The sequence below is a fragment of the Budorcas taxicolor genome, chromosome 5, assembly GCF_023091745.1.
Source record: "Budorcas taxicolor isolate Tak-1 chromosome 5, Takin1.1, whole genome shotgun sequence".
NCBI classification, from domain to species: Eukaryota; Metazoa; Chordata; class Mammalia; order Artiodactyla; family Bovidae; genus Budorcas; species Budorcas taxicolor.
In genome coordinates, this window is record NC_068914.1 from 55,789,766 (window position 1) to 55,816,534 (window position 26,769).

The following is a 26,769-nucleotide window of genomic DNA, read 5'->3' on the forward strand; positions in this document are numbered from 1 at the left end:
TAGTGAGATACCCCTTCCATTCTCCTTTGGGATAGAGTCAGTGGAAGCCTAGTAGAGAGTCAGGATTTCGGGGATTTTCGATAACAAGACCACCTGTCTCTTCCCTGTAATATCAGTGGAGGCCTTGTTGGGAGCAGTAACGGGGAGCTCTTACTTTGTCCAGGCAGGGAGGTGCTTTTAGAAGCCTACAATTAGAATGGGCACCAACCCAGAGTAATGAGGAGCATTCTCCAAAGCTATTCTCTTCTCCAGGGGATCTTTCCCACCCAGGAATCAAACCCAGATTTCCTGCATTACAGACAGATTCTCTACCATTTGAGCCACCAGAGTACCCAGTTGGGTATCAATGGAGGTCAAATAAGGAACCTGGATTTTTACCCCTATGTTTTCCTCCTTTGCTGGAGTGAAATCTAAATAAGCCACCTGAAACAAGATTTAAATATGAGTCTGTCTCATAATGTAATACCAAGAAACTGTCCAGGATTTGATGACCTCATACCAAGAACTAAGAAGATCTCAAGCTGAATGAGAAAAGACAGTTGATAGGTGCCAGAACTGAGATGACAGAGATGTTAGAATTCTCTGACAAAGATTTTAAAGCAACTGTGGTAAAAATGCTTCAACAAGTGATGATGAACATTCTTTAAACATTCTATTTTTTTAAGGTCAAAAAAATAGTTACAGTTAAGAAATAAAAGTTCCAGCAAAGATGGAGAGTGTGTGGAGAAAAGGGAACCCTCTTACACTGTTGGTGGGAATGCAAACTAGTGCAGCCACTATGGAGAACAGTGTGGAGACTCCTTAAAAATTTTAAACTGGAAATAGAACTGCCATACAACCCAGCAGTCCCACTGCTGGGCATATACACTGAGTAAACCAGAACTGAAAGAGACACATGTACCCCAGTGTTCATCGCAGCACTGTTTACAATAGCCAGAACGTGGAAGCAGCCTAGATATCCATCAACAGACGAATGGATACCGCATTGTGTATATGTGGTACATATATGTATATGTATATATACATGTATATGTATATGCGGTACATATACACAATGGAGTATTACTCAGCCATTAAAAAGAATACATTTGAATCCATTCTAATGAGGTAGATAAAACTGGAGCCTATTATACAAAGTGAAGTAAGCCAGAAAGAAAAACACCAATACTGTGTACTAATGCATATATATGGAATTTAGAAAGATGGTAATGCTAACCCTATGTGCGAGACAGCCAAAGAGACACAGATGTATAGAACAGTCTTTTGGACTCTGTGGGAGAGGGCCAGGGTGGGATGATACGGGAGAATGGCATTGAAACATGTATATTATCATATTTGAAATGGATTGCCAGTCCAGGTTCGATGAATGAGACAGGGTGCTCAGGGCTGGTGCACTGGGATGACCCAGAGGGACGGTATGGGGAGGGAAGTGGGAGGGCAGTTCAGGACGGGGAACATGAGTATACCCGTGGCGGATTCATGTTGAAGTATGGCAAAACCAATACAATATTGTAAAGTAATTAGCCTCCAATTAAATAAATCTATGTTAAAAAAATTACTAAAATTACCTTTAAAAAGTTCCAACAAAGATATAGATGCTATAAATAATAATCATAGGGAAATTTTAGAGTTGAAAAATATATTAGCAAAGATAAAAACTCAATGGATGGGCTCAATACCAGAATGGAGGGGACAGAGGAAACAATTAATGAACTGGAATAAGTAGCAATAGAAATTACCCAATCAAAACAACAGGAAGAAAACAGACTGAAAAGAAACAGCTAACAGAGCCTTAGGGATATGTGGAATGATAACAAAAAATATAGCATTTGTGATGTCAGTCATGAAAGGCAAGGAAAAAGAGAGCAGGCCTGAAAAAAATAACGGAGAACTTCTGAAAACTTCTCATCTTTGATTTGGCCAACGATACAGATCTGTTGGTTCAGGAAACCTAGTAAACCCTCAAACAACGTTACTATAAAGAAATCCACGTACTCAAAAAAATCTTAATCAAACTTCTGAACATTGAAGGCCAAAAAAAAAACACCAGGATTTCTGTACAGGTAAAACCCTTTGAATGCTAGGAATTTTTAGAAACTAGGGAGGTCAGAGGAAACTGACAGAATGTTTTTCAGGTGTGAGAAGAAAGGAAGTGTCAATCCAGGATTCTGTATGTATGCAAATATATTTTGAAGATAAAGGAGAAATAAAGACATTCTCAAGGGAAAGAAAAATTTGGAAAATTTGTTACCACTTTCTTATTGTTTAGTCATTAAATCGTGTCTGACTCTTCCTCAGCACTATGGAGTGTGGATGCTGCCAAGCTCCTCTGTCCATGGGATTTCCCAAGTGAGGATACTGGAGTGGGGTGCAATTTCCTACTCCAGGGAATCTTCCTGATCAGGGATCGAACCCGCGTCTCCTGCATTGTAGGCAGGTTCTTTACTGCTGAGCCACTGGAGGAGCCATAAGCCTGTCTAAAAGGGACAGCTAATGGCCAGCAGTTAATAATGAAAAACTAAGTATTTCTTATGTTTGAGAACAAAGCAAGGATGTCCACTCTCACCTCTGTATTCAGTATACTTCTGAAAGTCCCAGTTAATTTGATAAGCCAACATACAGAAACAAAAAGAGAAACATATCAGAAAGGAAGAAATAAAATTGTCTCTATTTGCAAATGGCATGATTGTCTAGGAAATTATAAAACACATTTAAAAACCTATAATTAATAAGTGAGTTTAGCCAGGTCTCAGGATACAAGATAAACATACAAACATCAGTTGTTTTTCTATATACTGCAGTAAACACCTTTGGCTACAAAAGGGCAACATCTCCTTGTAGAGATGGAACTGTTTTTTATCTTGATTATATCGTGTCCTAATTGTGATATTAAGCTATAGTTTTGCAAGATGTTACTGATTGGGAGAGCTGTTAAGGGTACATGACATATTTCTGTATTATTTCTTACAGTTCCCTGTGAATCTACAATTATCATATAAAAAACTTAATTAAAAGTTTAAAAACGACTTCAAAGAACTCCTGTCAAAGAACAAAATTCAAACTTATTTGCATGATATGAATGATCTGTAGTCATCTGCTCTTTGCCCACCTTTAAAATCTGTCTCTTGTTCTGACCTCTAATTCAGCTTCCTACTTAGCAATCCAGTCATTATTAGCACTTATATGAACAGAAAAAAGTGAAAGCGAAAGTCGCTCAGTTATGTCCGACTCTTTGCCATCCCATGGACTATACAGTCCATGAAATTCTCCAGGCCGGAACACTGGAGTGGTAGTCTTTCCCTTCTCTAGGGGATCTTCCCAACCCAGGGATCAAACTGCCAGTGATTAAGTTGTCTCTTCTACTGAAATTCCACTTTTGTTCTGATCATGTAGCAGGGTGGTTCTTTTTCTTAAGGGATCAACTTGGATTTCATCTTCTCTCTGATATTTTCGTGCTTTCCTCTGGCTGATTGAAGTTCTTCGTAATTCCATTATACCATTTCGATTCCTTTGGTCTTGTGAATACAGGCCTGTGATCCTGTAAACTGTTTGAGGACAGGGGATGTTTGTCATTTCTATACCCGCAGTGTCCAGCACAGTGCCTTTCAAGAGACACAGAAAATTCATTGTGTAAATGAATTTCTAGCAGGATTAATTGACAACTGGAGCATGCAGAATGCAGAGTGAAAACTTGCTTGATTAATTAAAGCAAAACTAAAGTATAAGAGTCCTGACTTGTCACTAGGCCAGCAAATGAAAAAAGTATTTATTAACTTCCAAAAAATAATTGTCCCACTTGTGCCCCAATTTCAGTTGGATTGCTAAATTAGCATTGTTTTTAGTGTTATTATTATTTTTAATTTAGGAAGCAAAAATCTTCCATTACATAATATAAATACATTCTTTTTATAGTGAACAGAATAATTTAGTAGATCATTCATATCTTCATAGGATTGTCTTTTCTGAATAGAAATAAACTCATAAGTTTAGTTGATCAAAGATTTTATTCTAAATTATAGCTTATCAAAACCATAGTATGAGGTAGACAGTGAATTGGTATCTGTGATGATATTTTTCCCTAGTGATGCATTTTAATTTAACAAAAATTGATGTTCTGAAGTATTAGGAGATTTGCAGCTTACTCCATGCCAAATCATCTAGAGTACAAAAATCAGCTCATGAAACATTTCTCTTTTATTGAGTACGAATGGTTTATGATATTATGAATAAATAATTATATTAGCTGAAAAAAAATTAAAAATGGTTATAATTAAGTTGGATATTCAGTGAAACCTCCAAGTACTGAAGAGTTACCCACTTGAAGCAATCTGTTTCACCATAAAACTTACCATGGATATTTAAATAAGATTTTCTTTTTTGCTACAGAGCAGCAGTCCCCAACCTTTTTGACACGAGGGACCAATTTCGTGGAAGACAATTTTTCCACGGACTGAAGTTGGAGGATGGTTTCAAGTGATTCAAGCACATTGTACTTATGGTGCACTTTATTTTTATTATTTTTATTATTATTATTACATCAGCTTCACCTCAGATCATCAGGCATTAGATCCTGGAAGTTGGGGACTCCTGTCATACAGGCCATTTAGGCCTACATTTTCCTGGTTGTCTGCTTTGATTTTAGCTTCCTGATAATTGCCAAATTTTCAACACATTCCTGTTTCTTTCAGTAAAACAAACAGCAGCAAAAAGCCACCATGAATCGTTGATTCCCTACCCCCATGCAGTTACAACTTTCTTCATCTTTGAAGGCTCTTGCCTATACCCAATAGCTCCACTTTCTAACCTAGAACTTAACTCTGCAATCCTCTCAAAGTGACCTCTGTCATCTTCATGTCATAATAACAGTTTTTGATAATTTCCTTAGTGACTGAAAAAGTCAGTTTTCGTTCCAATCCCAAAGAAAGGCAGTACCAAAGAATGTTCAGATTACCATACAGTTACACTCATTTCACATGCTAACAAGGTAATGCTCAAAATTCTCAAAGCCAGGCTTCAGCAGTACATGAACCGAGAACTTCAGATGTATAAGCTGGATTTAGAAAAGGCAGAGGAACCAGAGATCAAATTGCCAACATCTTCTAGATCATAGAAAAAGCAAGGGAATTTCAGAAAGACATCTACTTCTGCTTCACTGACTGTGCTAAAGCTTTTGACTCTGTGGATCACAACAAACTGTAAAATTCTTAAAGAGAAGAGAATACCAGACCGCCTTACCTGTCTCCTGAGAAACCTGAATGGAAGACAAAAAGCATCAGTTAGAACTGGACATGGAATGATGGACTGGTTCCAAATTGAGAAAGGAGTACATCAAGGCTGTGTATTGTCACCCTGCTTATTTAACTTATATGCAGAGCATATTATATGAAATGCTGGGCTGGATGACTCACAAGCTGGAATCAAGATTGCCGGGAGAAATATCAACCTCAGATATGCAGATGATACCATTTTAATGGCAGAAAGCAAAGAGGAACTAAAGAGCCTCTTGGTAAAGGTGAAAGAGGAGAGGGGGAAAAGCTGGCTTAAAACTCAGTATGCAAAAAACAAAGATGGTAGTATCTGGCACCATCACTTTATGGCAAATAAATTGGGAAAAAGTGGAAACAGTGACAGCTTTTATTTTCCTGGTCAAAATCACTGCGTATGGTGACTGCAGCCATGAAATTAATAGACGCTTTCTCCTTGGAAGAAAAGCTATGACATACCTAGACAGTGTATTGAAAATCAGGGCTATCACTTTGCCCACAAAGCTCTGTATAGTTAAAGCAATGATTTTTCCAGTAGTCATGTACGGATGTGAGAGTTGGACCATAAAGAAGGCTGAGCGCTGAGGAATTGGTGCTTTCAAACTATGATGCTGGAGAAGACTCTTGAGAGTTTCATGGACTGCAAGGAGATCAAACCAGTCAATTCTAAAGGAAATCAGTCCTGAATATTCATTGGAAGGACTGATGCTGAAGTTGAAGCTCCAGTTGACCACCTGATGCAGAGAACCAGATGTTTGGAAAAGACACTGATGCTGGGAAAGATTAAGGGCAGGAGGAGAAGGGGGCGACAGGATGAGATGGTTGGATGGATCACTGATGCAATGTATCTGAGTCTGAGGAAACTCAGGGAGATAGGGACGGACAGGGAAGTCCGGCATGCTGCAGTTCGTGGGTCGCAAGGAGTTGGACAGGACTTAGTGACTAAATAACAACCAGTAGTTATATTTTTCATATGCCAGTGGACATTTTCAGTCCTCTTCATATCTGACTCTTCAGTGTTTGAAAGTTTTGACTTTCGTCTATCTTAGTTACTTTCTTCCCTTCCGAGGAAAACATGCTTCTATTTTTCTGATGTTATTCTTATGCTCCTATCTGCTACAGGAATTTTCTGACTCATTGCCTGAAATATATTCCTCTTATCCTTCACAGCACAGCCAAGTGTCACTTCCTGAGAGAAGCCTTCCTTGACCTCTCTGACTAGGGCAAATCTACATAGTCTTTCTTAAGCACCTGGGGTTTTTCCTTCTTGGTGTATGTCACCGTTGCCATTTCACTTTAATTTTTATGCTCCTCTGATTTATCTACCTCTCTCTGCTCTATACTCTGTGAGGGAAGGAATCATGTTAGTGTTTGCTCACCATCAAGCCTCAGCTTCTTGCTTTGTTCTGGACAGATTTTCAGTTCTCAATAAATATTTGTTAATAAATGCCTGAATGAAGATATCGGGGAGGGGGGGGAGAAAAATCTTGATTTGTAAGAAAAGACTTTTTTTCCCTGAGAAAGGAAAAAGTAATTCTAATTTTCTCTTTAGTAGAGAACTTCATGAACAAATTAAGTAATCCATTGTATCTTTTTTAAGAAACAAAGATTTATTTTTGTTCACTGACCTGTACATATTTAATATATGCAATTCTGAAAGCCACATTGGACTGCCCAATTAAAATATGCAAACTAATTCTGAATAATTCAGCCCTTTATTTCTCATCTATAAATATTACTATTAATAGTACCTTAAAAATTACTATTAATAATATCTTTCTTACATGACATTAAATTGGTTAATCTATTGAAATGTCTTAGGATAGTTGCCAGAATACAATTGTGCCATAAATGCTAGATATTATAAGCTACTGTTATTCGAAGCTATGAACATTTTCTTTCCCAGAATAAAATTCCCAGAATAAAATTCTACAATATAAACACGAGGCATTCATTCCCATGCAGTCCAGCCATTGCAATGCTCAAATTTTCACATATTCTACATTTCTTCTTTCAAAGTGTGTTTGTCCTCCCAGCTCTGAAGTGGTCATTAGCACATTAGCGTCTGCTCCCTTTGGAGCCCATTAATTCTCTTCTGAGCACCAGTCAAGGGAATCAGCACACGAGGATGTGTTGATCCTGTTCCTACCATCTTTGAAGAATGGGCAGCAGATGTGGAAAATAACCCCGTGGTCTCTCCCCTCAAGAATCTGTCGTTTCAGAGTAGAACTTGTGATTGAAACGAGAGTGGCCTGGAAGTCTTTTATCTGCAAATAGTATAGAACATTTCATCGTTCATTATTATCCAAACATATAACCCTTCACTTCTACTTTTTGATGGGCTTTATCATTACAAGCTTTTAAACTGCCTGTGTATCTTTGAAAACTTCAGAGTATTCAGCTTGATAGTCTCTTTCTGAATGTTCTTTTCCTGATTTCATGGGAGAAAGGAAGAGTTTAGATAGCCCTATTTTTTTCTTTCTTTACAGTATGGTTAGTGTAAAAATGAACTCTGCACTCTCCTTTATTTGTGTAAAAATTTAGTAAAATATTGTATGTGAAATCAGTGTGAAAGCTTCAAAGAAATATTATGATATGGATATGTATCTATAAAATATATACAAAATATAGCATGTACAATATCAATTTATATAAAATAGTGACATTATCATCACCTTATACACATGGATCAAAACGTTAAAACATTTTGCAATATGAAAGTCTCATGTTGCAGAATATTGAGGATACGTCTTTGAACTACTTTCAAGTTATTTTAGGATTGAACACTCTTGTTAGGTCATCCCCAGTGTTTCCTCAGTGTCTGTCACCTACTCTGTTCGGCTTTGTATTTGTAATCTCTGTGAAGACATCCTATGATGTATTTTCCACGTGTAGATGTTCTGAATTCTCAGTGCCTCCCAGGCTTCATTTTAACAGTGTAATTGTTACTTGCATGTATAGAGTTATAATCTTTTTGCAAGAAATTTCTACTTCCATCTATGTTAACCTGTTATTGATTATCCCCTTTTCAAGGACAGAGATTTGCTTCTTTCAAGTATGAAGTCTGTTACTTTTTTTTTTAACCACTAATTGCCATAATATTGCTAACTAATATACTCCATAGGCATACACCAAAGACTTTCTCTCTTTTTCCTCATATAATGGAAATTTATTTATTTCTTTTAAATCTAGCATAACAACAATGTATTTTTTGTGTTTGTATGAAATAAGAAAAATGATGACTCAGTTATTACTTTGATTCAGGCCATATAATTTCAGTATCTCAATTGGAACAGATTGTAAACCTGATGGTAGCATCTTTTAGGTTTCTTACAAGACTAGTTGTTGAAAGATTCCTTTTTTGGAGTATTTTTCTCTGTGTGTGCCTGTGTTTTATGTTAGAACAAGCAAGTGCAACTATTGTCGTAGCTCCAACAACAATATTTATTGGGTACCTGTTGTGAGCGTAGCATCTTGCTAGGATTGATAGAGAAACAGAGAAAGTATCAGATGCCCTCCTTGCAATGAAAGCACTGACAATATAGTCAAAGGATTAAGAGTAGTGTAAAGGACAGAAAGCAAACAAATTGAAGACACCACCTAAGAAACATGTTAACAGTGTGTAGAAAATGTGAAAAAATTTCCAGAAGCTACATTGAACCATTAATACTCTACATTAGACGCTTGCACCTGGTTCGGTGCAATTTTCTGACAGAACTAAATGAAGATCAAAGAAATTAAATAAGTCGCCTTAGGTCACATACCTTGTAAATGGATTATATCCTGGCTCAAAGATCTATTAATCCCTTAAGAGAAATTTAGGACTAGAGTAGACAATAAAGGTTTGTGGATGATACAGTACAAGTAATAACAGCAGCTACTATGGATGAGTGTTGGGTGATAGGAACTCCTCTAAGCAGTTTATATGGTTTTAATTCATTCTGTCTCCAAACTCATGGGATAAATATTTTGCCTACCTATTTACAGTTGTAGAAACTTAGTTTCAGAGACATTAAATAACTTTGCCAATAGCATAAGAGTGATGGAGCTGGGATTTGAAGCAAGGTTTTCTGGCTCCAAAGTCTGTATCCTTGGGTTCATAAGTTTGAGATAAACAGTTGGGAAACTTGAGTAGTGCAGACTAGTTTGCCCTACTGTATGCCAGAACTGGAGTATCAGTGATCTGAACATAAAGGAGAAGGCAGGATGTTAGAGTGTCAGGTGGATCTTGTAGGACAAAGGTAAAAAAGGCAATGGAAAATAGTTTAGATGTCTTCAGCTAGGACAGCTGCTATAGTGGCAGTTGTCAACTGAAATACTACAGTAGGGGCGACAGCTATTGTGGAGGCGAGAACGGCACTTTTAGTTTTGGTAATGTTGAGTTTAAAGGAGCTACTCAGACATTTGTGTGACGTTGGGAAGTGAGGTTTGAAACTCAGAAGAACTTTCAGAATTAGAAATGTGAAAGAGTTAATAATTCAGGTACCTAAAGTGATCAGGTTATGCAGAGAGGTGAAATCTGAGAAAGGAAAGCAATATAAATTGAGAGTGAGAAAGTGAAAAGCGACGGAGGAATCAGAAGGCAGTGTCCTAAAAACGAGTGGAGGGGAGGTTTTCCAGAAGATGAGGGATCAGCAAGCCAAGTGCTATGGAGAGAGGGCTGGTAGGACAAAACTGAAGAGAGCTTTGGCAGTTTGGGTGTATGAGGGCAGTTTCCTAGGACAGTTTGTGTGTTCATTTTATTTTTAACATGGAGAAACATGAGCATGCTGAAGTTTGTATTTGGTAAATTATGGAATGGTGTGGAAGAGTTAGACTTTGTACAGCCTCAGGTTGAATTGCAGTATACATATGGAATAGTCACACTTTATTTTCTGGGTGGAAATCTGTTGGTGTAATAATGCAAGAGGCCGTTTAATTTCTCTAACAGTGAATTCTCACTCCTTGCTATGAGTAAAGAGCCTGAATTTGTTGCTTCATTACAGGATATAGCAGAGTGATTGCTCATCAGCATGGAGGAATTCAGAGGGGAAAGCAGTCCTGCTTTTATCTAGCCTTGAACTACCAGCTCTCCTAGTGATAAATGTTCTCTGATTGCTGAGAATGGTACATATGTCAGAGTCCCTAATTAGCTCAGCACTGGGTCTGTGGAATTACCAATTACTGTGCTCTGCTTCATTTACTTGGCATTAATAACTTTTGAAAGTAAGCATCTTTTTAATATGTTTATTACCTAGGTGAAAGAAATGGTTTATCCCATTGAGGGTAAGATCATCAAAAGTGTCAGTATGGTCAACTCTCAGAGTTGGGAAAAGGCAGGGGAAGAAAACAAACCAAAAGGGACAGACCTATTTTTGATTGTTTAAAGCTCTATTGAGGTATAATTGGTGAATAAAATTTAGGCTGTTTGATACATGTGTACATCATAAAGGGCTTGCCAGGTGGCTCAGTGGTAAAGATTCCACGTGTCAATGCAGGAGATGCAAGAGACGCAGGTTTGATCCCTGGATCAGAAAGATTCCCTGGAGGAGGGAATGGTAACCCACTCCGGTATTCTTCCCTGGAGAATCCCATGCACAGGTTACAGTCCATGGGGTCGCAGACAGTCAGACATGACAGAACGACTGAGCATGCATGCCTGCGTGTACATTATGAAAGGATTTCTCCCATTTGCTTAACTAAAATGTCTCACATATTAATCATTCTTTTCCTGTTGAGAATGTTTAAATTCTACTCTCTTAACAGCTTTCAGTGATACAGTATTGTCAACTGTTAGTCACTATATTATATATTAGATCCTCAGATGCTATTCACTTTATAGCTGAAAGTTTGTACAAAAGGGATAGATCTAGATGAGGTTAGAGAGCAACATATGCAGCCTGAATGTAGTCTTGGAGAAGTCTTACCTTTTCAGGCTGGAAGCTAGAGCCTATCCTTCTTAACCGAAGAAAGGCAAGGAGTCACACCTGAGGAATTATAACTCTGTGGTATCTGCCACAGGAGATAGTGAAGAGGGATTGTCAAAATAGCAAATTTATGGAAAACATTAATTGGAACCACATGAAACTGCTGATGTTTGACTGCCTTTGATTTACAAAAATGGCAAATTCTTGTACTCAAAATAATAGGGGGATAAAGAAGACAGTTTGGTTGGGGACCTCAGACAGGGCCCCAAGTTTGGATTTTGAGACTATTTGCAGCCCTTTGATAAAAGTGGATTAAGAGAGTAGCAATAGGGAGGGTTATCCACCCTGTGGGGGGGAAAATGAACTGAGTTATGATCATCTGCCCTCTAGCTTCATCAAGCTGTTTCTCAGAGTGAAACAAAATCTTAAAGAGATTTTACCTAGAAACCTAGGGATATATGTAGAAATCTTTTGGTTACGAAGGATTTCAGAAACTGACAAAAGCAATTGACTTCCTTCCCTAGGAAAAAGAGCATATACACATTAAAAAAATCAGAATATTTATGAACCCCTCTGAAATTCAGATCAGAAACCCTTCATTTAAAGATAAAGGTATATTACTTTTAAGCAGTAGTAAAACCCCAAACTAAAACTTAATTTTCAAAGGTCTCTGGACAACACATTAACCTCTGCTGAGCAGGGGTTAATCATTCCATCTTTGTGGATAAGGCAGTTTTACACAGGGTGCTAAGTCTACAAATCATGAGATATATAGATAGATAGATAGATAGGTATAGATATAGATATTTCCAGTCTGGAATCTGATTTAGGGATCAAGGCATAAGTAATTGGGGGAATAAGGCATTTCTCTTCAATTGTTTTCTCAGTAAATGACCTCCTATTACCAGATATTACTTCTATCAATATATGCTTTTTATCAATACTTAGATTGGCTGATTTACTGATAACATATGGAAAAAAGCAGCAAAATTTAGTGTTAAATTCTAGGCTCATCTCCTGGGATAACCAGGCAGATAGATATTGAAAAAATAGCCTAGCCTTAGGTAATGTGTTCAATTGTTTCAGTCATGTCTGACTCTTTTGCAACCCCATGGACTGTACCCTGCCAGGCTCCTCTGTTCATGGGGTTTTCCAGGCAAAAATACTGGAGTGGGTTTCCATGTCCTCCTCCAGGGGATCTTCCTGACCCAGGGATCAAACCTGCGTCTCTTGCAGCTCTTGTATTGGCAGGTGAATTCTTTACCACTGGGTCACCAGAGAAGCCTTAGGCAGTGCTTGGTATCTACGCACTAGGCGTTGGTTTCTCAATCCTGGCTGTGGATTCTATTAATAATTACTTTGGGGACACATAAAACATAACAATGTCCAACTGCATATCGAGGCTGATTAGATCAGACTCTCAAGGAGTGGGGAGCAGGCATTGGTACCTTTCAAAGGAATTCTGGGAAGTTCTAATGTATATTTAGGTGTGGCAATCACTGGTTTAGAATCGATTTAGATGGTGGTATGGATACAATGGGGGCTTCCCTGGTGGCTCAGCAGTAAAGAATCTTATTGCAGTGCAGGAGACCCGGGTTCAGTCCCTTGGTCGGGGAGATCCCCTGAAGGAGGGCATGGCAATCCACTCTAACGATCTTAGAGAATCCCATGGACAGAGGAGCCTGGCAAGCTGCAGTCCTTAGGGTCGCGCAGAGTCGGACATGACTGGAGTGACTAAGCAGCAGCAGCAGCATGGATGCAATGAAGGAAAGCAAGATAAAAGGATATTCTCACAGGTGAGGCCCATGGACTGGTGAGAAATCTCTAGCAAACAGAGTCAGTCAATATAATTTTTTAGTTATTAGCTTGTCTTTATAGGTATATTTACTCCCTGGGTCAGGAAGATCCTCTGGAGAAGGAAATGGCAACCCACTCCAGTACTCCTGCTTGGAAAATCTCATGGACGGAGGAGCATGGTAGGCTACAGTCCATGGGGTCGCAAAGAGTTGGACATGACCGAGTGACTTCACTAGTTACTCCTTTAATAGGAACACAAAATCTTAGGGCTGAGCATCTTAAAGCATAGGGCAACCATCCCATCTGGCTTTAAAGCAGGGGTAATATATGTTCAAAATCAGAGCAAGATAATATGAGATATCAAGAGAAGAACTGTAGGGAAGAAAAAGCTCGTCTTTAAAAGAGGTTATGCGCTCGTGTGGGCTTCTCTGGTGGCTTAGTGATAAAGAACCCGTCTGCCAAGCAGGAGATACAAGTTTGATCCCTGGGTCGGGATGATCCCCTGGAGAAGAAAACGGCAGTCTACTCTAGTATTCTTGCTGGGAAATCCCATGGACGGAGGAGCCTGGCGGGCTACAGTCCTTGGGGTCGTAGAAGTCGGACGTGACGTGGCGACTAAACAATAACAAAGCATATAGTCACTTGGCACATATTTCAGAGCTCACAAAAGGGTAAAGAGCATATATCTCCCTGTTCTCTGTGCTCAGCTATCCTATTTCTGTTACTTGGAAGAGCAGTCAATCTCTTGTTTACAGTAGTTCATTCATGTATAAACTGTGTCTTTTCTTTTTCTCTACAAACAGCCTTGTACAAATGGTATGCACACTATTCTGTGTTTGGCTTTTTCACTAAATAATATACCCTAGAGAATTGCTTATGTTTTGACAAGTCTCTAGTTTAGATGTTGCATGCCCAAACTCCTATCCCTTGATAAAGGCACCAGGTATGTCATAGGAACTCAACAAATGCTATTGCCAATTTCATCATTCTCCCAAAATAAATAAGCTGACACTGCTACACCTGTCTCCTGAAATGAAACTCAGGAGTAGTCCATAAGGGATTTTTGCTGTCTTTACTTTAGAACTGCAGTAAAAACATGCCTTTGATGACATTCTCAGAAGTAGTGTTCAAAAAGAGACCAAATATATTTCAAATCCTGCCACAAAAAGAGGCAAAAGTTGTAGTTGACTCAAAAATGTTATGTCAGAGTCTAAGAAATTATACATACTCTTGACCCCGAAGCCTTGAATAAAATGAAATCATAGGATTAGTAATTAAGTCAATTAATTTTTTTTGCTCAAAAATTTTATATTTAAGTATACCTTTGTTTTAAGTTGTTGTATTCCATACGCTTCTGTGTTGAAAAATTAAGCTACTAGAAACTGTGTGAGAAGTCTAGATATTACCTGTTTTCTGACTCTGAACTTACACTTGTGGTGCATTAATATTAACACCTTGAAGCAATGAGACCTAGATGGTTTGTAAGTGAAGGTTAATTTTTTGATATTTGGTGTCTAAGAAAACTGTCACATTCTCCATGCTTTGTACCACTGCTAACCACAATGTAAATATAAGCAGTTGATATTTTATAAATCTCTGATGTTAAAAATTCATGATTTGTAACAGCTGAAAGCTCATAATCTCTGCTTTGCCATTTAGTGATTGCTTCCTGCCTTTGTTTTTTGGGTAGCAACCAAAACACTGTAGACTATAGAGGAAGGAAATCAAAGCAAATGGTAATGACACTGACTGCATTTTAAAGAGATTTTCAGTTATTGCTACCTTTTAGCTGTATTACTGCTTTGGATGTGTGTGTTTGTTGAAAATTCCTATAATCTTAGACTCTTCTTATTTTAAAGTTGAATGGGTTTGGGACTATTCCCCCTTATTGAATACATAAGTTCTGGAGTCAGTGTCCCCAAGCAACTCAGCATGCTTAGTGTATTAATGGTTAATTTTTAAAAGCATTGTAAAGGAGTTGTATTACTTATGTGTGCATGCCTGTCTGTATGTGCACATGCACCTATATGTGCAGGAGGGGAGGAGTGGAGAGTATTCCATCAAATCGATAAGCCATTTGATTCTTATTAAGTCATTTTCATTTAGAGTTTGTGGTTCAGGAGGCTTACTAGCTTTGCTTCAGTTTTCTGAAGCTACTAGTGCTGAAGACATACAGGTCCTATGTTTATTACGATGGTTGTTTCCATTATTAGACACAAAATAGCTTACAGCACCTACTATGTAATTTTTAATAGTATTACTACATGAAAGTGAAGATGTTAGTCATTCAGTCATGTCTGACTCTTTGCAACCTCATGGACTGAAGCCTGCCGACCTGTCCAGGCTCCTCTAGCTACTGAAGTGGGCAGCCATTCTCTTCTCCAGGGGATCTTCCCAACCTAGGGATTAAACCCATATGTCCTGCATGGCAGGTGGATTCCTTACCATCTGAGGCACTGTGTCCTCCCTAACCCCCCATAATTACAAGTATAAGTTCCTTTAGAGCAGGACCTTTCCTGGCTTGTTCAAAAAATTATTCCTAGGATTTTGAAGAGTATCTTAGCCCATTGTAGATGACCAATAAATATTTATTAAATTAATGAATATGTTAGCATGGTCTAATGTATTATGATTGTATGCAACAATGGTTTCTGATGACAGGTCTTATTTTGTGCTGTGTTGTATTTGCTGAGCTGTTATATCATTCAGAACCTAATGTTTATGTAAATCAGCAGGCTGTTTTGGGAAACAATAATTTCTTTGATATAACATATTTATATCAAGATTTGAGATTGAATAGAAGCTTTAAGAAAGTAAATAAATTCATAAATACTAAAGTAATTCTGAAATAAAGAATTCATGATCATGAACTCCTTATTGCAAAATTCAGACTTAAATTGAAGAAAGTAGGGAAAACCACTAGACCATTCAGGTATGACCTAAATCAAATCCCTTACGATTATATAATGAAAGTGACAAATAGATTTAAGGGATTAGATCTGATAGACAGAGTGTCTGAAGAACTATGGACGGAGGTTCGTGACATTGTACAGGAGGCAGGGATCAAGACCATCCCCAAGAGAAAGAAATGCAAAAAGGCAAAATGATTATCTGAGGAGGATAACCTTACAAATAGCTGACAAAAAAAAAGAGAAGCTAAAGGCAAAGGTGACTGCAACCATGAAATAAAAAGATGCTAACTCCTTGGAAGAAAAGTTATGACCAACCTAGACAGCATATTAAAAAGCAGAGACATTACTTTGCCAACAAGTTCTGTCTAGTTAAAGCTGTGGTTTTTCCGGTCATGTATGGATGTGAGAGTTGGACTATAAAGAAAGCTGAGCGCCAAAGAACTGATGGTTTTGAACTGTGGTGTTGGAGAAGACTCTTGAGAGTCCCTTGGACTGCAAGGAGATCCAACCAGTCCATCCTAAAGGAAATCAGTCCTGGGTATTCATTGGCCAATTATTGGCCACCTGATGTGAAGAGCTGATGCATTTGAAAAGACCCTATTGCTGGGAAAGATTGAAGGTGGGAGGAGAAGAGGCCAACAGAGGATGAGAGGGTTAGATAGCATCACGGACTCAATGGACATGAGTTTGAGTAAACTCCGGGAGTTGGTGATGGACAGGGAAGCCTGGCATGCTGCAGTCCATGGGGTTGCAGAGTCAGACACAACTGAGTGACTGAAGTGATATTGATACTGACAGGCAAAGGAGAAAAGGAAAGGTATACCCATTTGAATGCAGAGTTCCAAAGAAGAGCAAGGAGAGATAAGAAAGCCTTCCTCAGTGATCAATGCAAAGAAATAGATGAAAACAACACAGTGGGAAAGAGATCTCTAGATCTCTTCAAGAAAATGAGAGACACCAAGAGAACATTTCATGCAAAGATGGGCACAGTAAAGGACAGAAATGGTAAGGACCTAACAGAAGCAGAAGATACTAAGGAGAGGTGGCAAGAATACACAGAAGAACTATACAAAAAAGATCTTCATGAGCCAGATAAACACAATGGTATGATTACTCATCTAGACCCTGGCATCCTGGAGTGTGAAGTCAAGCAGGCCTTAGGAAGCATCGCTGCAAACAAAGCTAATGAAGGTGATAGAATTCCAGTTGAGCTATTTCAAATCCTGAAAGATGATGCTGTGAAAGTGCTGCACTCAATATGCCAGCACATTTGGAAAACTCAGCAGTGGCCACAGGACAGGAAAAGGTTAGTTTTCATTCCATTCCAATCCCAAAGAAAGGCAATGACAAAGAATGCTCAAACTACCGCACAATTGCACTCATCTCACACGGTAGCAAAGTAATGCTCAAAATTCTCCAAATCAGACTTCAATAGTATGTGAACTGTGAACTTCCAAATGTTCAAGCTGGTTTTAGAAAAGGCAGAGGAACCAAAGATCAAGTTGCCAACATCCGCTGGATCATCAAAAAAGCAAGAGAATTCCAGAAAAACATCTACGTTATTGACTACGCCAAAGCCTTTGACTGTGTGGATCACAACAAACTATGCGAAATTCTTAAAGCGATGGGAATACTAGACCACCTTGCCTGCCTCCTGAGAAATCTGTATGCAGATCAAGAAGCAACAGTTAGAACTGTACATGGAAAAACAGACTGGTTTCAAATCTGGGAAGGAGTACGTCAAGGCTATATATTGTCACCCTGCTTGTTTAGCTTATATGCAGAGTACATCATGCAAAATGCTGGCTGGATGAAGCACAAGCTGGAATCAAGATTGCTGGGAGACATAGAAATAACCTCAGATATGCAGATGACACCACCCTAATGGCAGAAAGTGAAGAAGAACAAAAGAGCTTCTTGATAAAAGTGAAAGAGGAGAGTGAAGAAGCTGGCTTAAAAGTCGACATTCAGAAAACCAAGATCATGGCATCCAGTCCCATCTCTTCATGGCATATAGATGGGGAAACAATGGAAACAGTAAGAGACTTTTTTAGGGGAGGGGCTCCAAAATCACTGCAGCTGTTGACTGCAGCTATGAAGTTAAAAGACGCTTGCTCCTTGGAAGAAAATCTGTGACCAACCTATACAGCATACTAAAAAGCAGAGACATCACTTTGCCAACAAAGGTCCGTCTAATCAAAGCTATGGTTTTTCCAGTAGTTGTGTGTGGATGTGAGAGTTGGACTGTAAAGAAAGCGGATTGCTAAAGAATTGATGGTTTTGAACTGTGGTGTTGGAGAAGACTCTTGAGAGTCCCTTGGACTGCAAGGAGATCCAACCAGTCCATCCTAAAGGAAATCAGTCCTGAATATTCATTGGAAGGACTGATGCTGAAGCTGAAACTCCAATACTTTGGTCACCTGATGCAAAGAACTGACTCATTTGAAAAGACCCTGCTGCTAGGCAAGATTGAGGGCAGGAGGAGAAGGGAATGACAGAGGATGAGATGGTTGAATGGCATCACCAACCCAGTGGACATCAGTTTGAGAAAGCTCTGGGAGTGAGTGAGGAAGAGGGAAGCCTGGCATGTTGCAGTCCATGGGGTTGCAAAGAGTCGGACATGACTGAGTGGCTGAACGAATTTGAATTCCATAATAAAAGAATATCACTTATTGTCTCATGTTCTTCCGAGGAATAGACAATCTAATGCAAGATAACTGAACCTTTAGTAGTTCAACTAACTTACAAAAAAGTGTGAGCTTTTACTCACCACTTCCATTCATATCCTAATTGTAATGACATGTTATCATCATTTTTTCTGCTTAATAAATATAATATTGATGGAATTTTGTTTGATGCAGGGTCAGAAGTTATCTATAACAATATGGGACAGTTTTTAACTGTTAATTCTAAGAAACTATTTTTTCATTATCCTTAGATATAATTAATTTGAAGGTGCTGTGAAACACAGCGAATCGTGTCCTGTGTGTAGGCAGTCACTGTGGCTGGCATTTTCCTTATGACTAGTGTCTCTTCAGTGAGTATATTATCATCGTCTCGTGACCCTGGCACAATAGTGGAACTCAGCTCAAATTGCCTATAAAATAACCTTCTTCAGTAGAGGTCAAACCACTTTAAAATATTATCTCAGTGCTTTTAGCTTATCAAAGACTTATTGGAAAAGCGATTTATTCTTATTTAGCAGACAAGAAAATGGCAGCATTGACAGGGCAAGTCAATTGTGTAAGGTCAGTTGAAAAATCATTTCTATGGGGGTGAGGTGACGTTTCCAAGGTTACTGTCTACCTCCCCCGGTGATCAGTGCCTAAGACAGACTGAAGAAACAGAAGTCAAATCTTTACCGCCCTTGGTGAGAAATAATAAAGTTGGTGCTGATATACCCATGCCTTCAATAGGTATAAGTTAAATTACATACATGAGTTGCCAAAATGTATTTGGCAGCTTTTTCTACTATGTCAGTGTGTTGACCTGTGTAGGATGGTAGTGAAATAAATTAAAAGCAGGTTTCCAGGGTAGCTGTGATAATAAAAATGAATTTCTAATTGCAAGAAGTATCTTTGGTATTTAAGGAGCAAAAGGAGAAGTAACAGAATATAATAAAGAGGTAATTAAAAAAAGGAAAATATAACTATATTAAAGAATATTGAGAGTAACTTTAAAAAATATGTAAAAACTAAATAGTACCCTAGGAGAGATCCAATTAGAAGTGGATAGTGAATCAAAATTATTAAATGGCTAATATATCATATTTATGATATGATAAATGTCATATCATCATCTACTCCTTTATTGTTTGAGGAGACCTCTAAGTTGGCTTCTAGCAAATTCTTTCCTTCCTTCCTTCCTCCCTCCCTCCTCCTTTCTTTTTCTCTTCTTTTCTTTGCTTACCATAGTTCAGTGTTTCCCAAGTGTGTTTTCCAGGATATAAGGTCCATAGGATGCCCATATGCTCTTCAGTTTTCAAGAAATGGTCCAAAATAGGAAACCTATTTATCTCAACCTCTTCCAAAAGGATTTGACTGTGAAATATACATTATATACATATAAACATTCCAGGACCTGACTTCAGAAACAAAGAGAGAAGTACCAGTGATGAGAATGGATTGAGGAATGAGGGAATATAGTTGGGCCAACATAGATTTTATGGGATCCTTTGATTTTTTACAGAATTACTGATTTATTTATGCCATGCTCATTTTCAGTTAAAAATGTTTTGTATCCTTTTGAATTGCGTAATCCATAAAGATTGTTAGGTTTTTGTGAGTGGATTATCTGTTCGAACATCCATAATGTCATTTTGAGGCTGTGGAAAACCTACATTTTGAGATATCTTATTAGATTTTTTAAAAATTATTAGAAATTGGTTTTCTTGAAGTGAGACATTTAATTGAAAAGGTCATTGCTGAGAAATCACTGTGATTCCAGGTTTTTCTGTCTTCTCATATATTTTGAGACTTGCTATTGTCATTTTTAATGGAGATCATGAAAAATACGTAATGTTAGAAATTCATAGTAACCACATTTCTCATTTAGTCTGCCAGACAAAACAATATATTTAATTGCTTGGAAAATAGAAGACTGTTTTATTGCTTTGAATTATATATATATATATGTATTTCTAGTCCTTTATGTTTCAAAACTAAGAAAGGAAAAGTTGCAGTTTGAAAAGCTTTTAGGATATAGTATTGGAGCAAATCGCTCGTCTGATGCCTGGGCATTTTGTTTATTTATGATAGAACATATTAAAACTAAGATACGTTAGAACCCCATTTTATTAATATTGCTATGTTAAATGTGTAAGTATTGAACAGTCAATGAAATAGGAGACATTTTATCTGGTGACATTTTGAATGAATCTCGTTGTAGGGGAAGCCTGTGGGAACACCAGATGCTGGAGCCTATTTCCGTGTGCTCGCGGAGCATGGAGTGGCTGCTTTGTTTACAGCGCCGACTGCAATTAGAGCGATCCGTCAACAGGACCCTGGGGCAGCCTTGGGGAAGCAGTACTCTCTGACAAGGTGAACTTGGGATGCACAGGGCAAATTACATTAAAAACTGCAATCACAGTGAATAACTGAACACTGTATATTTTTTCTAGCACGGTAGTACCATTATGGAAAAAGTCAGAGGTTCTGAATGTTAAGAATGGCTGTTCTAAATGTATTTTTGAAAGAATTGGAAATTTAGCTATACTGTGAAAATTTTTTAATACCATGTCCTGTTTATTTCTGTTCAGATTTTCTCAGAATAGTTCTCTTTTTAAAACTACTCTGCTTATATTTTCCTTAAAGCAGAAGGAAGTAATGTATATGTATGTATACATACATCATATGTATATGATTTATACATGTATGTATATGCATGTGTGTTTGTAATCTAGTTCTTTACCACTGGCACCACCTGGGAAGCCCCACTCTCTCTGGTAGTAAAGAACCCAGAGGAAGCATAAGAGACGCAGGAAACATAAGAGACACAGGTTTGATCCCGGGGTCAGGAAGATCCCCTGGAGGAGGTCTTGGCATCCCACTCCAGTACTCTTGCCTGGAGAATCCCATGCACAGAGGAGCCTGGCGGGCTACAGTCCATAGGGTAACAAAAGGTTGGACAGACTGAAGCAACTTAGCATGCAAATGTACATATATATAAATGTATATGTATATATATAATATCTACCTTTTGAAAATAGTCTAAATAGAGGGAAAATACTTAATTTTACTTATAAAGATAAAATGTGCAAATTATAGTCCAAATTACCTATGTTGAAAGAGTGAAGGAAATTATTTTCCTGTTGTTTTGTAATAATGTGCTCAGAATAGATACTTTTGTGCTGGTTTATTGCCATTCATTTTAGCTTAATGATATGTACATTCAGAGATAATTATAGCAATTTGCATCTTCAAGGCAGTTTCCAGCATCAGTTCTCATTGAACCTTTCTGAAATAGGTCACTGCTATCATAAACTAAAAGGATTTTGTAGTTTCTTCAAGTTAAAATTGGTTTTAAATTAAGTCAATTTGAAAATTTTAAATTAAATGCCAGATGTTATGAATTTTGTGCCGCTAGGGCCCAAAGAAAGGGTTAAAACAGACACTGTACAGCAGTTGCAGATGTAAGCAAGAAGATTTCAATTTGGGCAGGGTCAGTGATTTGGTTCATTTGTTTCTTTTTGGGGAAAAAAAAAGGGATCTGGATTTACAGTAAATGTTCATAAATGAGCATACAATGTGTTCATAAAACAATCTTTTATTGTATTTCTATTCACTTTATTTACTCCATTGTGATATAGTTTACTCCATTTCAGTAAAAGAAGAGAAACATAGGTTTTGGTAAAAACATCTGAGGCTGTGTATAGTATCCATGTCTTAACACAATTCCAGGGCTTTTGAAGAAATAGTGACCTGGTTCTTGTAGTGTCCCTTTTCTGACAAATGCATTCTGATTACAGGGCGTGGAGGTGTGTGACGATCAAGCTAAAGTCTGTTGTTTGCTACATCATCTTTTCCCATTTGTTCCATGGGTCAGATGATATCCATTACTGTAAAGGCAAGAAACTATTTCTAATTTGCCTGAAGTATAAAGTGTCAAATAAAACCAAATGAATACCTATTAAATCACCAATAAATGAACATCTATTAAATATCAGATTTAATAGGTATTCATTTGGTATTGAATGAATTTCAATACCAAAATACCAACTCTTTCAAACTAATAGGTATAGACACAGAGCGTGAGATTTTAGTCCATGAGATTTTAATGTAGGAGAAATTGCAATGAACTCCCCTGGTCATGCCCCTTTGTCTTTAGGCATTTAAGTTATTCATGATGATGTGAACCTATGGTTTAAGTATCTATTTATGAACGCAGACTCTAAAACAGCCTCAATTACTCAAGTGAATACTATTAAGAAAGGCAAACACTTGCTGATCACCTACTATGTGCTAGGCATAAGCAGTCATAGTTTGTTATCTCACTGGTTATCACAATAAGTAGGAATTGTGATTATTCTCATCTTACAGGTAAGGAAGGTTAGGGCCAGAAGTTAAGTGACTTCTTCAGTTCAGTTCAGTTCAGTCACTCAGTCGTTTACAACTCTTTGTGACCCCATGAATCACAGCACGCCAGGCCTCCCTGTCCATCACCAACTCCCAGAGTTCACCCAAACTCACGTCCATCGAGTCAGTGATGCCATCCAGCCATCTCATCCTCGGTCGTCCCCTTCTCCTCCTGCCCCCAATCCCTCCCAGCATCAGAGTCTTTTCCAATGAGTCAACTCTTCACATGAGGTGGCCAAAGTGTTGGAGTTTCAGGTGATCTAACTCGAGCCTACACTCCTAACTAAATACCATGAACGTAACACTTCCTGTGAAAAGTAAGTTAGGAGACTAACTTGACCTAGGGATTTTTGTCATTCATGGGATAAATGCAGCTTTTCCTTTTTATATATTTATAGTCTATACAAATAGTACCTTCACTGACCTGCTTGGATAGATTATGACTTGTGGACTAAGAGAATGTTAGAAGAGACCTCCAAAATCCAACTGTCTTACTGTAGGCAACCGAGGTTCAAAAAAAGCTGTTTGGATTCGAGGCAGAATGAAAGCCAGAACCCAAGTCTTCTCATACAACTATACCTTCAAGTTTATATTTATGTTCAAGACAATTTCATGCTGACTTACTGAGTGGACATTTCTTAGATATTATAATCGCAGCCTCATGATTTATTTGCAGGTTGCTTCTCTCTCCTTTTACAGAACGTTTTGTGATGGTATTTTCTTTTTAAAAGTTACATAGCTCATCAAAGGTTGCCAGTCTAGGTTCAATGCAGGGTACAGGATGCTTGGGGCTGGCGTACTGGGATGATCCGGAGGGATGGTGTGGGGGGGGGTGAGGGGGGAGGGGGGTTCGGGATTGGGAACACGTGTACACCTGTGGTGGATTCATGTTGATGTGTGGCAAAACCAATACAATATTGTAAAGTAAAAAATAATAATAATAATAAAAAAATAAATAAAAATAAATGTTACATAGCTCATCAAGGGTTGTTTTAAAATAAATTTAAAGATGTTCCCCTAAATTTAAGAGGGTACTCTGAAATATGTAACTAACCAGAACTATAAGTTATTTTATGAGACAACTAGAGTTTGGAAAAATAGGTAAGACATCGGCTAGTGAAATCATTTCATTTCACAGCAGAGAAAACTGCCACAAAGAGGTAAAATAACATTCCCAGGATTACAAAGCTACTATAAGGCAAAAGCTGGGCTAGGCAGTACTGTATGGTAATTTGGATTCTGACTATGGAGTTAGACTACTGGGTTCAGATCTACTGTTCATTGACTATGTGACCTTCAGAAAGTTATGTAGTCTCTCTGTTCTTTTTGTGTGTGTGTGTGAACTAGTGCAAGAATATAATGAAAACAGAAGGTGCATAATTCATGCAGAGCACTTGGAACTGTTTTTAACATAGACTGTCTTAGCTATTATTATCATCTGCTTTCTAATTTACTGCTCTTTTTCATACATCATAGTGATTTGTTTCCCCCATGATCTAGTTCAATTTTAGTAAAGTTAGAAAAATAATCTGTGCTGGGATTTCCATTCAAGATAGTGCAGTACCTCATACTTTGATGTAGCCTTTCTGTTCCAATTACATAGCAATGAGAGTTAATATGAAAAAGAAGAAGCAGAGCATCATCGCTGAGCTGAAAAATAAACTTTTCTGTGGACTAGAAATGGATTACAGTGGCAAAATGGCAAGGGTGGCTGAAGCCAGAGGCTTGCTACAGGCAGGTGTTGGCAGAGTAATAGGGACTCAGTGTTGCCTTGTACTCCGTATGGAGTCAGAGTTTGCTCAGTGATTGAGGATGGGCTGGGGTGTTAACACACCACTCAGAAAAGGTGGCTGATAATGACTGCCAATTGTTTTCTGGGACTGTGACTTATAGCAGACATTGGTCCAGGGGTCTGAATGAGACAAAGGACACCCCAGCAATCAGAGACTAACCAAACTGCCCATCTGTTATCCTGGAATAGGATCTGTAATATCCCAAGTATCACTGGATTAATAATTCTGAACCATAATTATGGCATTAGATGTCACAAACCTATTGAACAGAGAAGGTGAGCATAGGAGAGAGAGAGAGACAAATGACAACACAGAACTTCTATTTTGAAAAGATTGTGGGAAATAAAATTCTAAATACTCGAAGAACTCTAATGCTATTGAAATCAACATAACATGGATTCATTCCAGTTGACCTTATTTTTGTAATATAGTCAAATCAAACTTGAAGATAAGTATTTTAAGGATAATCAGTCATAAACTAATAACTTTTATGTAAAATGATTAAACTTGGATATGAAACAATAGAAAACTATAGTGGATAGTGTAAACTAAATAAATAAATGGACACGATGAAAGACTCTGTTAAAATTATAGGATATTACTGAGGAAATTACTCAGAATGCAAAACAGAGAGACAAAATAAAAAATCTGCAAAGACAGTTAAGAGACGTGGAGGGAAGAATCAGTTCTGTTTGAACAGAAGCCAAAATAACAGTAATAAAATGGTGGAGAGTTTTTTCGAAAGCTTATTTGAATTTTCTAGTGGGGAGAAAACAGAATGAAGGAAAATGTTGGAGATAACCACTGGGACATTGATGTAAAAAATAATGATGTTCTGGTGTGTGAACTAGAAGTTGATGAAGCATTACTGAAATGATATATTTTATTTAACCTATGTTGGCACAAGTGAAGAGCAGTTTTCCCTTGTTTGGTAGTTTATGGACCTTGAAAGGAAATATTCATTTTTGTTTCCTTCTGCTTGTACTTAATACCAAAAATTCTTCACCATAATTTCGCTTTGGCTTTTTATCCATTACTATACAGCTTCCTATGTATTTTGGAATAAAATTAATTTAACAACAATACCATTTTACTGTTTCCCTTATTGGTTAATTTTCAACTTCGTTTGAGTGTTGAATGTGCTTGGTTTTATATAGAAATGAGGAAAGATGTATGGGTCTCATTCCCATTCATCTCTCTCCATTTTTTCTATTCTGGGTACTGTATATTGTCATTTGTTTATGCTTTTAGTGTTACACATTTGGAAGTAGGTTCATCTTCCCATGTGTTGGCATCATCAGAGTATCTCTCGTATACTGAATTACTCTATACCAATCTAGGGCAGCACTATCCAGGAAAATTGATATCTACAGCGTAGTAACTACTAGCAACCTGTCGCTACTGAACTCTTGACAAAGGGTTACTACTGTGAAGAAATTGATATTTTTAATTTTTTTCAATTTTAACTACATTTTAAATAGCCAGAGATAGTTAGTAGCTACCATATTGTACAGTGCAGAGACAGGATGGATATAATGAATATGAGTAAATTTTCTCTCCAGAGAGTCCAAATAACTGTGAACATGGCTGATTTTCACTTTTATAAATTTTTAAATAAAAATATATTTTTGAATTTTTAAAATGGGGCATTCATCTGTTTGTAAAATTAATAAAATAGTGGCAAGGTCATTAATGAGAAATTTCACTGTTGGAAAATGTTCAGTTCAGTTCAGTTGCTCAGTTGTGTTTGCGACCCCATGAATCACAGCACGCCAGGCCTCCCTGTCCATCACCAACTTGCGGAGTTCACTCAAACTCATGTCCAAAATGTTAGTATTTCTTTTTTGCAAACCTAAAGAACTAAATCTCCTTTAAAAAATAAGAATACAACTCTTGCCCTTAGGCTTGAGTTTATCTTTATAATTTGTCTTTCCATTATAGATTTATACTAAATAATCATTTGGTTTTAAAAATATAAAATTATGTAGTATGGTTTTGTTTATTATGAGAAATTAGGAGTTAAA

General features: G+C 37.7%; 1 protein-coding gene across 1 annotated transcript in view; it reads left to right on the top strand.

Annotated features, from left to right (window-relative positions):
* ACSS3 (acyl-CoA synthetase short chain family member 3) overlaps positions 1-26,769 on the top strand; it is a 163,686-nt gene that overhangs the window by 78,070 nt on the left and 58,847 nt on the right. The window contains exon 8 of the mRNA XM_052640971.1: positions 20,767-20,918. Coding sequence (XP_052496931.1) covers positions 20,767-20,918 — 152 coding nt within the window. The remainder of the gene's footprint in view (positions 1-20,766; positions 20,919-26,769) is intronic.